At 38.8% G+C, this 14688-nt stretch overlaps 1 protein-coding gene across 1 annotated transcript in view; it reads left to right on the forward strand.

The window, feature by feature from the left end:
- lrp2a (low density lipoprotein receptor-related protein 2a) overlaps nucleotides 1-14688 on the forward strand; it is a gene marked incomplete at its 5' end in the record, with an annotated part of 105124 nt that overhangs the window by 29668 nt on the left and 60768 nt on the right. Inside the window, 13 exons of the mRNA XM_079618450.1 lie at nucleotides 449-655; nucleotides 766-968; nucleotides 2295-2435; nucleotides 2574-2777; nucleotides 4334-4526; nucleotides 6066-6191; nucleotides 6467-6597; nucleotides 7632-7769; nucleotides 7964-8245; nucleotides 8795-9034; nucleotides 9963-10082; nucleotides 10375-10491; nucleotides 11334-11714. Of these exons, the coding sequence (XP_079474576.1) occupies nucleotides 449-655; nucleotides 766-968; nucleotides 2295-2435; nucleotides 2574-2777; nucleotides 4334-4526; nucleotides 6066-6191; nucleotides 6467-6597; nucleotides 7632-7769; nucleotides 7964-8245; nucleotides 8795-9034; nucleotides 9963-10082; nucleotides 10375-10491; nucleotides 11334-11714 (2483 nt within the window). The remainder of the gene's footprint in view (nucleotides 1-448; nucleotides 656-765; nucleotides 969-2294; nucleotides 2436-2573; nucleotides 2778-4333; nucleotides 4527-6065; nucleotides 6192-6466; nucleotides 6598-7631; nucleotides 7770-7963; nucleotides 8246-8794; nucleotides 9035-9962; nucleotides 10083-10374; nucleotides 10492-11333; nucleotides 11715-14688) is intronic.

Raw genomic sequence — 14688 nt, forward strand, 5'->3', positions numbered from 1 at the left:
ACTGAGAACGGGAATGTTGTACACTGTCTGTAAGGATTAGTCAAAAGTAATTTAGCAAAGATGAGCTTCATGGAAACCCAATAGGGCCGTATGGCCAGGTGGCCCCTTGCTAAATTGAGAAGTGACAATTAATGCGTAAAGTTGAATCGCTATGGATCGTGTATGAAAATAAAGTTCTTTGGGTATTTATTTCAAAATCTCGTTTTTATCCCCAAGGGTTTTATCCGTAACCCAATACTGTCCAAACTGAGCACTAACAGTATATTAGAGTAAATACCTTTGAAGTTCAAGTTGCTCTTCAAGTCTTTCAGTGCAACATTAGATTGATAAATCATGGTTTGTCATTATAATAGGATAATTTAATATAGGATTATTTCCTCTTTTTATTATAGACGTGATTTAAAAAGAAAGTCTTGTGTCACAATGAGTTTATTGTGTTGGAGTTTAGGTACCTCTTCTTCTCTGACTGGGATACTTTGAATGGGGAACCAGGTCTGGAAAGGGCCTACATGGATGGCTCCAATCGATATGGGATCATTAGGACCAAACTCGGCTGGCCTGCTGGGATTACTTTGGACCTTGAGGCCAAGAGAGTGTATTGGGTGGACAGCCGTTACGATTATATTGAAACCACAACCTACGATGGCTTGCACAGGTATCTTCTACAAGTTGCAGAGATGTTTCATTTGGGAATACATGCTTATTTTCCCATGTTGTTTCCACTTTTCAGAAGTGTATTAGGCTCTTATTTGAATTCTCTGATAGGAAAACGGTGGTTCATGGTGGTTCTGTGATTCCTCATCCATTTGACATTGCTTTGTTCGAGCATTCGGTCTACTACACTGACTGGACTAAGATGGCCGTTATGAAGGCTAATAAATACAGCGACAACAGTCCTCAAGAGCTCTACAAGACCCCTCAGAGACCACATGGTCTGACTGTGGTTCATGCATACAAACAGCCCTTTGGTAAGAAGCCTAGAAAGTGCATGTGCCACTCAGTATGATTACAATTAAACTGCTTAGATGTCGCCAACATAATTTTAGTGCTGATTTTGGTTCTATAAGTATGTGATTTTAGTGCAGTTTTGGTTCTAGTGTGGTTTTAGTTCTATAAGTATTTTCCCATATTCTCTAAGTTTTAAGCAATGAAGCACAGGTTAATGGGTCATTGATGCAAACTGATGATATTCACACAGTGTTAACTACTTGACACAAGCTGATTGGTTCATATAACATCTGCAGCCAATGAGCTTGCTGCTCACAACATTGAGGCTATGTTTACACGGAAACGATCTGAAGAGAAAACGCAAAAGTGGCGTTGCGTTATCGCTCTTTATGGTGGAGCGTTTTTAACGATTTCCACTCTGGAGGGTGGTTTCACTTTTTTGTGTTTTTAAGCCCCAAAAACGCCATGACCGTGTAAACGAAAGGCACATGTGATAAAATATTTTTACGTTTTCACCTGCTAGCGTTCTCGTGTAAACAGGGCCTTAAATGGCTGGTTAGCATTCACAATAGCAGTTTGCAGCAGTTCCTCTGAAACCCTCCACCTTCCCCAGCTCCACCTGTATAGATCTGCTATGGGTAATTTATAAATATGCTATTTGTGCTGCAGCATTATGTCTTGCATACTCACAGCAGAATATCAGCATATGTTTTGGCAGTAGCAAGTTTCTGTACATCCTCAGCAGCAGCGTAGCAGATCTATTCTGCAAAAACCAAATACATTAACATTAGTATATTCATTACCAAGCTAAAAATCTTCAGAGAGTTGTCATGATAGAACTAGAATTAAACTGAAAACTGCAAATACTGATTTTCATTAGAACTGACTTATGTTAAGCATAAAATTGTGTATATTTGTATACGTTTTAAGTGTAGTAAGTTTACACACACACACACACACACACATTTTAATATTTTGCAATAAACTATATATATATATAAAAAAAAAAAAAAATTGGTGGTCACTACTGAGCCGTTCTTGTTTCCATGGACCTTGTTTATATCTCTGGTTATGCATTCACAATTGATCAGCGCTAAATACATGTGTAAGCATGGTCCAAAAAGTTTTGTTTTGATAAATAGTCAGATAGTCAGAAATGCAATGTGATCTCATCCTATTTGTAGCATAAACATTATGTTAATCCGTCCTGTTGAATCCTGGACGGCAGTGAAACACCTGTGAATGAATCACTGTGCTTAGGAGAGGTTTTAAACAAAAATACTGAATGACTGCTATTCTCTTTGTGGTTTTATTTTGGTGACGTGTATGTTTGTTTGCTCGGCCAGTGAGTAACCCCTGTGGCACTGATCGAGGAGGCTGTGAGCACATCTGTGTTCTGAGTCACAGGACTGATAACGGCGGTCTGGGATATCGCTGCCGCTGCCGAATGGGCTACGATCTGCATGCTGACGGCAAGAGATGCGTCGGTAAGACAGATCTTAGTCACACCTCGTGTTTGTTTCTTTGATTAGCATTTGCATCTCATGTTTTTTATATAAGACATCAACCTTTTGAGATGCAAGATGTTTAATGAAAAAATATAATGAAAAATATGTCTCTTGCAGCTGTGAGGCAGTTTCTGCTGTTCTCCAGTCAGCTGGCGGTCAGAGGAATCCCCTTCAACCTGTCCACACAAGAGGACGTCATTCTACCTGTGACAGGAACTCCATCTTATTTTGTTGGAGTGGACTTCAGTGCTGCAGACAATTCAATTTTCTTCTCTGATACAGTGAAGGACATCATCTACAAACAGAAAGTTGATGGAACTGGTGAGAATGGCTAGTTTTTTTACACACACACACGCACGCACAAACGCACGCACGCACACACACACACACACACACACACACACACGCGCATACACACACACACACGCATACACACACACACACACATACACACACACACACACACACACACATATTATTGCTTATATTCACTCAAATGTTCTTCAGTTCGAATTATCTAGTCTCGTTCATTTTGCTGGTGAACAAAAGCACAAAATCTTTGATGAAATGTCCTTGACCTGTAGGCAGATAATGTGAGAAACTGATACTCACTGAATACTCCATTTAGCCCTCGGGATGTTTGCTGTGTGCCAACAACACATTTCGCTGCATGTGATCTCGGCTATCAGCTTCCTTCAAAGGCCAACTACATGAGATAATGTGTTCGCTGGTGTTGGACTACATTTCTAAAATAAATCCAGGACACTAATACAGTCCTCCTCCTGACTCAACCCAAAACCCTCATTTTATTCTTCACCTGTAAGACACAAGTTAGGAGGCAAGCAGCTTAGTACCGAAGGCCAACCAGTGTGACCCAGAGCTGATGATTAGGGTTTCAGAAGGGGCAACACACATTGGAGCCTGGTGCATTTTGGGGCGGAGAAATAAAATTTGCAAAATGAAGTGCTGATTTAAGACCCCACAAAATAATTTTTGTGGCATTTATGTTTGTTAGCTTTAAGCTCATCTCCACTACCATTCAAAAATTTGGGATCTATACGATTTTTTCAAATGTTTTCAAAATAAGTCTCTCATTCTCACCAAGGCTGCATTTATTTGATCAAGTATTTGATTTGATCAAGTATTTGCATTTATTTGATCAAGTATCAAGTATTTGATCAAGATTATTTGATTACAGTAAAAACGGTAACGTTTTAAAATATTTTTTATAATTTTCCTGTGATGCAAAGCTGAATTGTCAGCATCATTACTCCAGTCTTCAGTGTCCAAGATCCTTAAGAAATAATTATAATATGATGATTTTCTGCTCAAGAAACATTTCTTATTACTATCATCAATGTTGAAAACAAATATTTCCTTTGAAACAGTGATAATTTATTTTTCTGGATTCTTTGATGAATAGAAAGTTCAAAAGAACAGCATTTATTTGAAATATAATTTTTTGATAGTATTATTTTGATCAGTATTGATCAATTTAATGCATCCTTGCTAAATAAAAGTATTAATATCTTGAAAATAAACTTACTGACCCCAAACTTTTAAACAGTAGTGTATATGCTAGTGTACTTACAGTATATAAGTTCACAGAATTGGCTTTCGGGAAGTGTAAATTACAACTTATGACCCATATCAATTGGCTTTCATCTTAATTTTTTATCTGACATGCTCACAACTTGGAAAGCTCCCCAACTTAAATACTTCCAATTTCAATAGTATGTATAGTTCAAATGTCTACTGCCAAAACAGGCTCCACATTTTTCAACATTGTTTCTTGCTTTCGTAGCTTTTAAGTGTACATCCGGAATAGCAGTGGATAGCACGTTCATCTTTGTGTTTCTTTGCTTTAAACTGCGCAGGCAGGGAGGTACTAGCAGCCAATCGGGTGGATGGTGTGGAAGATCTTGCTTATGACTGGATATCAAAGAACCTGTACTGGACCGATCCACGGTACAGGAGTATATCTGTCATGAAGGTCTCGGATAAGTCCAGACGAGCCATTGTACGCAACCTCAACAACCCCAGATCCATAGTGGTCCACCCGGAGGCTGGGTGAGTCATTTATCATCTAGTCTTGATATTGCTATTTTATATACATAAAAAAAGAACGTAGTTAACACTGTGGCTCTGTTCCAAGTGAGCTACAGTACCTCGCTGTCTACTGGCTAAATAGGGTGCTATCTTCTAGAAAGTGAAATCGAACCTTATAAGTGACCAATTTGGAGTGCAGTGACCTTACTGACCCCCAAACCTGTATGCGTTTCTTTCTTCTGTTAAACACAAAAGAAGATATTTTTAAGAAGGTTTGTAACCAGACTTCATTGACTTCCATAGTAGAAAAAAAAATGCTATTGAAGTCAATGGGTTCCATCAAATGTCTGGTTACCAACATTCTTCAAAACATCTTCTTTTGTTTTTAACAGAAGAAAGAAACTCATACAGGTTTGGAACAACATGAGGGTGAGTAAAGAATGACACTAGTTTAATTTTTGTGTGAACTATCCCTTTAATGGAAAAAAAGGATTATGATTGTGGGTTTAAAATCACAAGCACGTTCAAATGTCAACAGACGCAATTCAGCGAGCGGCGTGAGCCATAAACACAGCTTGGGGGAGCAAAGCTTTCACCTCGCTTCTCTGTTTCTCTAAGACCATGAAAATAAAATCGTGCCACTTGTGTCCAGTCACACCTTTCATAATGCAGGAGGTGCCCAGCCATTCATAGATTGCTCCAGCTTTGAACCTGGCACAGATAAAGGAGCTCTTTATGTCGTGCTAGTGGGACATTTCCAATGGCTTCAAAGTCATGAGGCCTCTGGGCCCAGGAGACTAGATTAGTGCTGCATGAAGGCTGGTATTGTAGTGCACACTAAGAACTTGGCTTAACGGGGGAAAGCCCCGCAGAGCACTGTCTATACCTAACAGTTTATAAATAAAACCCAGCGGATGGTTTCGAAAGTGTCCCCACCTATTAATTTGGCGAGGGCACAGGGTGAAGATTTGGGGTGATTTTGGCATTATGTCTTCACGCTCATGCTGTCCCAAACATGTATGACTTTTAGGCCACTCTTTTCAGTTTAATGAATGAGAACTGGAGCTGTCAAACTGTCAAACAAAAAAGCACAATAAAAGGTATATAAAAAGCACAATAAAAGTTATATTATAAAAGTGGTCCATATGTGTGAGGAACAGACTGAAATGTAAGACCTAAACTTTAAGAGGGCATATCAAGCAATTTCTGATTGTTAATTGTCTTTTATATGTCTTTAAAAGACAAATATATATTCTGCCATTTAAAAGTTTGAAGTCGCTATGATTTTTTTTTTTTTAATAAATGAATACTTATACTTAGCAAGGGCACATTAAATTGCTCAAAAATGTCAGTAAAGGCATTTATAATATACTTATCATATTACTGATCATATTATAATATATATAATATGGAAGTTTTGGAACTTTTTATGTTATTTTGCATCCTTTTTGAAACTTGAAAGATTTATTCCCCATTCATTATAATTGCATGTAAAACAGCCTGTGTTCCTCTGAGGAACTATTTCTATTAAAGTCATGTATGTGTCTTTGTGCTCGGCAGTTATATTTTCTGGACCGACTGGTACCGTCCTGCGAAGATCATGCGGGCCTGGGGTGATGGGTCACATGCTCAGTCGATTGTAAACACCACTCTCGGCTGGCCCAATGGCCTGGCCATTGACTGGAGGTGAGTTGTGTTTCCCAGAATGAAACCACAACAATAAAGCATTCGTTTGTGCTCATTAATACCACAAACAATAATCCATCCGTTTCATTCATGAATCTGCCTCTCTTTGTTATAACTTTGATGGCTTCCTAAAGCCGTGACTCATCGTTCTTTGTTTTGTTGCACATTCAATGTACACTCACTCCTAATCTCCTTAAAACCATGATCGGACATAATCCTGTTTCTCAGCCTTGGCCTAAACCCCTCTGCTCTTGAATCATGTCTCTGCCTCTCAGCGCCATTCGATTGTATTGGGTGGACGCCTTCTTTGATAAGATCGAGCACAGCGATTTCCATGGACAAAACAGGCTGTCTTTGGAACGCATCACCCAGATCTCCCACCCATTCGGACTTACTGTTTTTGGAGGTGGGTTTATCAATATGTGTATCTATCTATATGTCTGTCTGTCTTCCTGCCTTTCTGTCTGTCTGTCTGTCTGCCTGCCTTTCTGTCTGTCTGTCTGTCTGTCTGCCTTTCTGTCTGTCCGTCCATCCGTCTGTCTGTCTGCCTGCCTGCCTGCCTTTCTGTCTGTCCGTCTGTCTGTCTGTCTGTCTGTCTGTCCGTCCGTCTGTCTGACTGCCTTTCAGTCTGTTTGCCTATCTGTCTTTCTGTCTGTATGTCTGCCTTTCTGTCTGTCTGTCCGTCTGCCTTTCTGTCTGTCCGTCCATCCGTCTGTCTGTCTGCCTGCCTGCCTGCCTGCCTGCCTTTCTGTCTGTCCGTCTGTCTGTTTGTCTGTCTGTCCGTCCGTCTGTCTGTCTGTCTGTCCGTCCGTCTGTCTGTCTGACTGCCTTTCAGTCTGTTTGCCTGTTTGCCTTTCTGTCTTTCTGTCTGTATGTCTGCCTTTCTGCCTGTCTGTCCGTCTGCCTTTCTGTCTGTCTGCCTTTCTGTCTGTCTGTCTGTATGTCTGCCTTTCTGTCTGTCTGTCTGTCTGTCTGTCTGTCTGCCTTTCTGTCTGTCTGCATTTCTGTCTGTCTGCCTGTCTGTCTGTCTGTCTGTCTGTATGTCTGCCTTTCTGTCTGTCTGTCTGTCTGTCTGCCTTTCTGTCTGTCTGCATTTCTGTCTGTCTGCCTGCCTTTCTGTCTGTCTGCATTTCTGTCTGTCTGTCCTGAGATGCAGCTGACTTCTAAAAAGCAGTCTAGATTAAACCCACCGACTGATGTAATGTTAATTTTGCCATTCATCGATGTCTGTCATCATCACATTAGTCACACTGGCCTGTTCTTTGATGATGGACAGTCATTTCTGGTATCTGTGAAACGAAGGTCATTATGCCGCGTACTTAAACTTGTGTAGTCCGTCTGTTCGGTGCTGAAAGATAAAAGGGCAGAAGTCAGAGTTCATGGACTGGTATTTCACAGAGATAGCTTGCTTGATTACATTAATGAAGTTTTCTGGTCCAGGTTACGTGTACTTCACCGACTGGCGGCTGGGTGGAATCGTGAGGGTCCGTAAAACAGACGGAGGGGAGATGATGATCATTCGCAGAGGGATCAGCCACATCATGCACGTCAAATCTTTCAACGCTGACACACAGATTGGTGAGAGTCACTTTCATCTGTTTATTGATTAATTTACTTTACTCAATTTTTGCATTGGCTATAATGTCTCCACAAAGTGGTTTATAAAACCCATTTATCCACATACAGCCAATCAAACAAAATGCCCTGAAGCATTAGATGATATTAACTTGTGTGTTTAATCAATAATGTGCATTGCTTTTTTCCCACAACAGGATCTAACTTCTGCAGCAGGCAAACTAACCCAAATGGAGACTGCAGCCATTTCTGTTTCCCAGCACCGTACTCCCAGCGAGTGTGTGGCTGCCCGTATGGAATGAAGCTGGAAGCGAATCAGCAGACGTGTGTAGACGATCCATCCAATGAGCCGCCGACCCTCCAGTGTGGCTCAAACTCCTTCTCATGCACTAACGGGAAGTGTGTCCCTCAGAACTACCAATGTGACGGCGTCGATGACTGTCACGACAACAGTGACGAGGCCCACTGTGGCGCTAATAGTAATGTTTAATATTTACATTCCATGCAAATGTTTATGCACTGAAAGCTGTGTGATATATTTAGAAATGATGACAAATTACAATTTTGCTGGCACAATACAATTACCGATATGCAACATCCTGAATTACATTTTATGATGTTGCCAGACATTTTTTTCCAAAGCAAATTACTTGCGGAATCAGAATCAGTTAATGCCAAATCCCAACTTCGGACCTCAAGCCCTAAATCAACCAGTATATATTAGATAAATGGCATGCAGAATGGGAAGAATGTCAAGATCACAAATTATTTGAAATAAATCCCGTTGTGGGAAAAATAAGCATCTACCTTTTTAAATCCAGACATGATCAAGTTGTGTGTGCGAGGTGTCGTATAAGCCATACTATACTGATTCATGGGCATGTATTGACGGGGCAAAGATGTCTGTAAAATGTTTTTGGTCTGCCCAATTATTTATGTCATGAGACAATGATTTTTATCATGGCAATCTTTGACTTGTGATGAAAATAAAACTAGTTTTATTTTTCCCCCACTCTGCTGGCTCACAGATAACACATGCTCACCCACTGCCTTCACCTGTGCCAATCAGCGCTGTGTGCCCAGAAGCTGGCGCTGCGACGGACACAATGACTGTTTTGACGACAGTGACGAGAGGGACTGTCCCACCCAGACCCCTGGCACTTGCCAGGCGAACCAGTTCAGCTGTGCCAACCATCGCTGCATCCCCCGAACATGGCTCTGTGACACCGACAATGACTGCGGAGACGGGTCGGATGAGACCGACTGTGGTGAGGCCTTGGCAACTGTTCATTGATTATATAAAGGGACTATAAATTTATTACGAATTAAAAAAAATTATGAACAGATAGCTTTGACTCTAAATTCTGATGGGATGAGGTCCATTTAAAAAGCCGTTACAAACAAAAAAATATTTGAATTTGCATTGAGGTTGCAAATTCAAGGTTTTATAAGCCTTATAGTTAAACGAACACATTGATCATAGATTTGTACAAAATGTTCTTCCAGTTAACAGAACTTGAATTCAATAAATTCACCTTGCTTTAGTTCCACGTCCACTTCCTGTGGGTGTGACCAATTCTAATTCCAACTCATTAATTGAAAGGAAGCCGATTCTTTAGCGATTTTTTATGTGTCAGTTTGAATATTATTGATATTATTATAGTTTTGAAGCATGTCTTAGTGATCATGATTAACAAGGGCCGATTGCAGATTACTCATACTGTATATTTCTCATCAAATTCTGTTCGAACAAAATGATCTGAACTCTGTGCTGTTCATATTAATTTCATAGCACTATATTCTTACTGTATGTGAAAAAAAAATCAATTTTTATTTCTCTTACTTCTGGTTTCACATACAAGGCTTAAGCCTAGTCTCAGACTAAAAGGCGAGTTTGAGTTGTTTTAACGGAAATTTTAACATTTCTTATAATCTGCCATTGTTTTGTCTCAAGATTCACTCCAGTAATGTTTTTTTTTTCAAAGGCACCTTTATAAAAGCTACTTTAATGTCCTAATTGAACTAAGGCCTAATCCTGGCTTAATCTAAGTCCTGTCTGTGAAACTGGGCCTAAAGGTATTTTAAGAGAAACATTGAGACAAAGTTGATTTTGAAAGAAACATAAATTAGAGCCCTATTTAGTCTCTTGAGCATCATCTGAGCAATGAACTTTTCTTGTGGTGTTACTTTCTCTAGATTCTCTTGGCACATGCCACCCTGGTCAGTTCCAGTGTCCGGACCACCGCTGCATTGACCCCAGTTACGTGTGTGATGGAGACCGAGACTGTGCAGACGGGGCGGACGAACAGGGATGTGGTAAGAGTTCATCATATGCAGTTAACCTGCAATATTGTTTAGTTCAGAATTGCAGAACATACATTTTTTATTGCATTTCTAAAGTGGTAATGGCATTTTTTTTCTTTACAAATTAAATGTATTTCAACATAAACCAGACATGGCCGTGCAAACAAACATTCTCCATGCACACAAATGTAACTTTCACGGTATAAACAGTATAAAAAAATCTCTAATGGAAGTTCAAATCAGATCTAGCTGATTTTTATTTTTTGACTATATGTGAGTAATTCTTGTTCTTTTTGATCATCAGTGTACAACTGCACAGCCTATGAGTTCAAGTGTGTAAACGGGCATCAGTGTGTCAACTCATACTACCGATGTGATGGGGTGTTTGACTGTAACGATCGCTCCGATGAATCTGGCTGTCGTAAGTATAAACAAATTCATTTTAAGTTTGTCTTTTAGTTCTGATGATCTTCAATTATGAAGTTTTTCGATTATGATAATTGTGGACATTGCATTACATATGCAGTATATAAATGGGTGAATCTTACAAAAATTTCCAGTCACTGTGCACCCCAAAAACAAAAGTAAATATGTATATATAAATAAAGAAAAAATTAAGTGTATTTTAGGTACCTATATATTTTTAGCATTTTATGTTTGAGTTTTTTTTTTTTTTTTGTAATTCCCATTATTCTCAATGGTGATTCTTATAAATGTTTAACCGTAAAATAATATTTTTTAACCTAGTATTGTAATACAATTATTTTTTATTTAAATTAGCTATTTTTATTTAAATTAAATGCAGTATAACAAATACTGCCATGATGTGGGAATATATTATTTTAAAATTGATCATTATTACATTTATTTAAACTACAGGACTGAGAATGAGATGCATTTTGCAAATATGTTAATTACAATTAGGGTGATATGTGCTCAATTATCATGGAAATAAGTTCACAATATAATATTTCTAAAGATCCTACAAAAAAAAAACACTCTAATTAGAGTTATCTGACATGTAGTTGCAAATTGATGAGAGTTAGTTGACGGGCAGTTGCAAAGTTACTATTAGTTAGTAGAATGTCTGAAGTCGACTATCAAAATACAGTGTAACCTTGTTTTTTTTAAGAAAAATTTACTTTTAATTCTTTTTTTTCTTTTTCATTGTATTGAACATTTCTTTTAAAGCTCATGAAACGCTAACATCTGTCTTGGATTGACATGCATGCATTAACTTAGCATGACCTTTGACCCTTCCAGCCACTAGGCCACCCGGCATGTGTCACCACGAGAGTGAGTTTCAGTGCCAGTCAGACGGCAGTTGTGTGCCCTCGAGCTGGGAGTGTGACGGGCACCCAGACTGTGAAGATGGCTCAGACGAACACCACGTTTGCCCGCCGAGGACATGCCCCACCTCTCAGTTCCGCTGCGATAATGGCAACTGTGTCTTCCATGGCTGGATATGTGACGGAGATAATGACTGTCGGGACGGCAGCGATGAGCGAGACTGTCCCACGCCACCGTTCCGCTGTCCCAGCTGGCAGTGGCAGTGCCCAGGACACAGTGTGTGTGTTAACCTCAGCAGGGTGTGCGACAACACTCCAGACTGTCCCAACGGGGCGGACGAATCCCCTCTCTGCAGTAAGTCATGCCATATGTTTTACTGAGATCTGCAAGACATATTCACTACCGTTCAAAAGTTTAGTCAGTTTTTGAAGGACATTTCTTATCCTCAACAAGGCTGCATTTATTTGATCAAATATTCAGTAGAAACAGAAATATTATGAAATATATTTTACACAGTATCATGTAAGGAATAATTGACGACAGGCCGTTGAATTATTATAAAAATAATGCACACCCGAGGTGGTAATGCAGTCACGACGCGAAGCGGAGTGGCCGTTACACCTCGGGTGTGCATTATTTTTATAATAATTCAACGGTCTGGAGTCAATTATTCCGCTTATACTACAGTTACCACACCTCGAAATATTGTTCAGATGATGAATTTCAAGACGTTTGTAAAGTTTTTGTCATTAAAACGCTCTTGTATGTAGGACTAATTCCTTGCGCATCTAAACCCATGCTCCGTTGCTAATTCCAAAACGTCATTTTAGAGTTAGTAACGGAGGTTTGAGCCGCTGATAGCAGAGTAATGCTGGACACACTTGACGACTAGAAACATTCTCTGACTGTGAATGCAGCAGATTTTAAACACCGCTGTGAACAGACTGAACGCGCTGAAAACGCGTGCATGATTAGTCATGACTCATAAGTATCAAATTACATTCATAACCAGCCTTAGAGAGAAGCATGTGCGTCAATATTATTATTTATTTATTAATTCAATTCGTTTTAATTAATTCGTTCATTCTTTTTTTCTAGTGACAGTAGACTAGAAGACTAATAAATGAAACACAAAGCCCTTTTAACAAGTATAGGTCTATCAATTTTATTTATTTGTTATATTATCTTCAATAATTACGAAAACCCGTGCAACAGGACTATCAATTTATTTAAATATTCAGTTTAATTTTTTATTGATTATATAGGACATTGAAAATTGCAGATCAAGCGCATGGGCTGCAGTTTCTCTTGTTATGAATTGTATCCTATTGTCCGTTATTACAGTTGACTACGCGCAGTGATATGGAACTGTAATGAGGTCAAGACCTGCCGGAACTACTTTAGCCGTGCGGTTCCCTGAATATAATTGCACACCTCAGAACGTTCGTCAACCAATCAGATTCAAGCATTCAACGGCCCTGTAGTATAAATATAAATATAAATGACATTGTGTAAAATGTAACTTGTTCAGTGATGGCAAAGCTGAATTTTCAGCATCATTACTCCAGTCTTCATGTTACATGATCCTTCAGAAATCATTTCTAATATGATGATTTGCTTCTCAAGAAACATGTATTGTTATTATCAGTGGGAAACAGTTGCACTGCTTCATATTTTTGTGGAAACTGTGTTACAGAAAGTTCTAAAAACAGCATTTATTTGAAATCTTTTGTAACAATATAAATGTCTCTCCTGTCACTTTTTATTAAAAAACAAATTACTTCTTTGAAAAAAAATAAAGGACAAGTTCGGTATTTTACACTTAAAGCCCTGTTTACAGACCGTATCTGATGAAATAGAACGGTTAAGATTAAAATTTGGACACATGCTCCTGTCCCGAGAATTTTAGGTTTATTTAGCTTTTGTGGACCTATTTTGCCAAACGCGTCACACCCAGATTCTTCCGTTGAGAGCTTGAATAATAGACACCAGTTGGTGGCGATAATGCACCTTTGCCAATTGCAAGCAAACCGCTGGCATTTCATTGAATACACAGAAGAAGCAGAAGAAGAAGCGGCGGAGGAATATCGTACCTCACACAGCACATTCAATACAAGTCAATGGAGGTGGACAAACACTACGATAAAACCTGTTGGAAAGCATCTTTTTCAGCGATTTTTTTGGGGATCATATCAGTGAACACCCCTGACCACTCGGTGAGTTTCACGTCTTTGTAAACGAAAGTTTAATGTGTTTTAGGAAGGAATCTGCCAGTGCACATAGACAACCATGGGGGGGGAAAGCTAAATAAACCTAAAATTCTCGGGACAGGAGCATGTGTCCAAAGTTTAATCTTAACCGTTCTATTTCATCAGATACGATCTGTAAACAGGGCTTTAAGTGTAAAATACCGAACTTGTCCTTTAATCAAACTTTTGAACGGTAGTGCATAAACTGTAGGAATATTGACCTCCCTAATGAACATCCTGGCTTTGTTGTAAAACCTATGAGCTGCCTATGTAGGCAGACATTCTTACATTAAATATCATGTTCACCGAGTTGCTGCCTATGTAAAGTTTTCTAAATCGAGTTTTCATTCTTGTAGGATGCTGCTTATGTAGACAGTGGACAGCAGGATCTCATTGGGTTTTAGAACACACCCCTAGTATTAATTAAATACATTTTTTGATGTTTATGAATGGAATAGTTGTTTGGATAAATACTATTGAGGGTTGAAAACTTCCCAAAATGTTTAGCCATTGTTGTACGTCTACAGGACCTAAACAGCCCTTATTCTGCAGATCAATCCCACAAGCCTCTATTCTGCTTTGTCTCATTTAAACAGTGCTAATGACTTATGGTTGAAACATGCACTCTAAAAAAATGCTGGGTTGTTTTAACCCAATTTTGGGTCAAATATGGACAAATCCATACGTTGGATCAAAAATGCAATTTAAAAATTTAACCCAATGGCTGGGTTTGTCCATATTTGACCCAATATTGGGTTAAAACAACCCAGCATTTTTTAGGGTGTGGTTGAAAATTTTCATTTGACACATGTTCCTGTGTTAAGTTAAAACCCACAGATGTTGTTGATTACCACAGAAATTTTTTTTATACCTCATTCATAAAAAAGTGAACACCATCACACCTCTAATAGGGCAATGCATTACATCTGAATAAAATTTCATGATGTTTGTTACTGTTAACTGAAACTAAACCTATTAAAAAAAATTTCGTTAATTGAAATAAACCTGTAAAAAAGATTAGATGAACTTGAAAAACTTGCACTTAAAAAATTGCTCCTTTGGCAATTAAATGATATAAA

The sequence above is a fragment of the Phoxinus phoxinus genome (assembly GCF_949152265.1).
Source record: "Phoxinus phoxinus genome assembly, chromosome: 7".
NCBI lineage: Eukaryota > Metazoa > Chordata > Actinopteri > Cypriniformes > Leuciscidae > Phoxinus > Phoxinus phoxinus.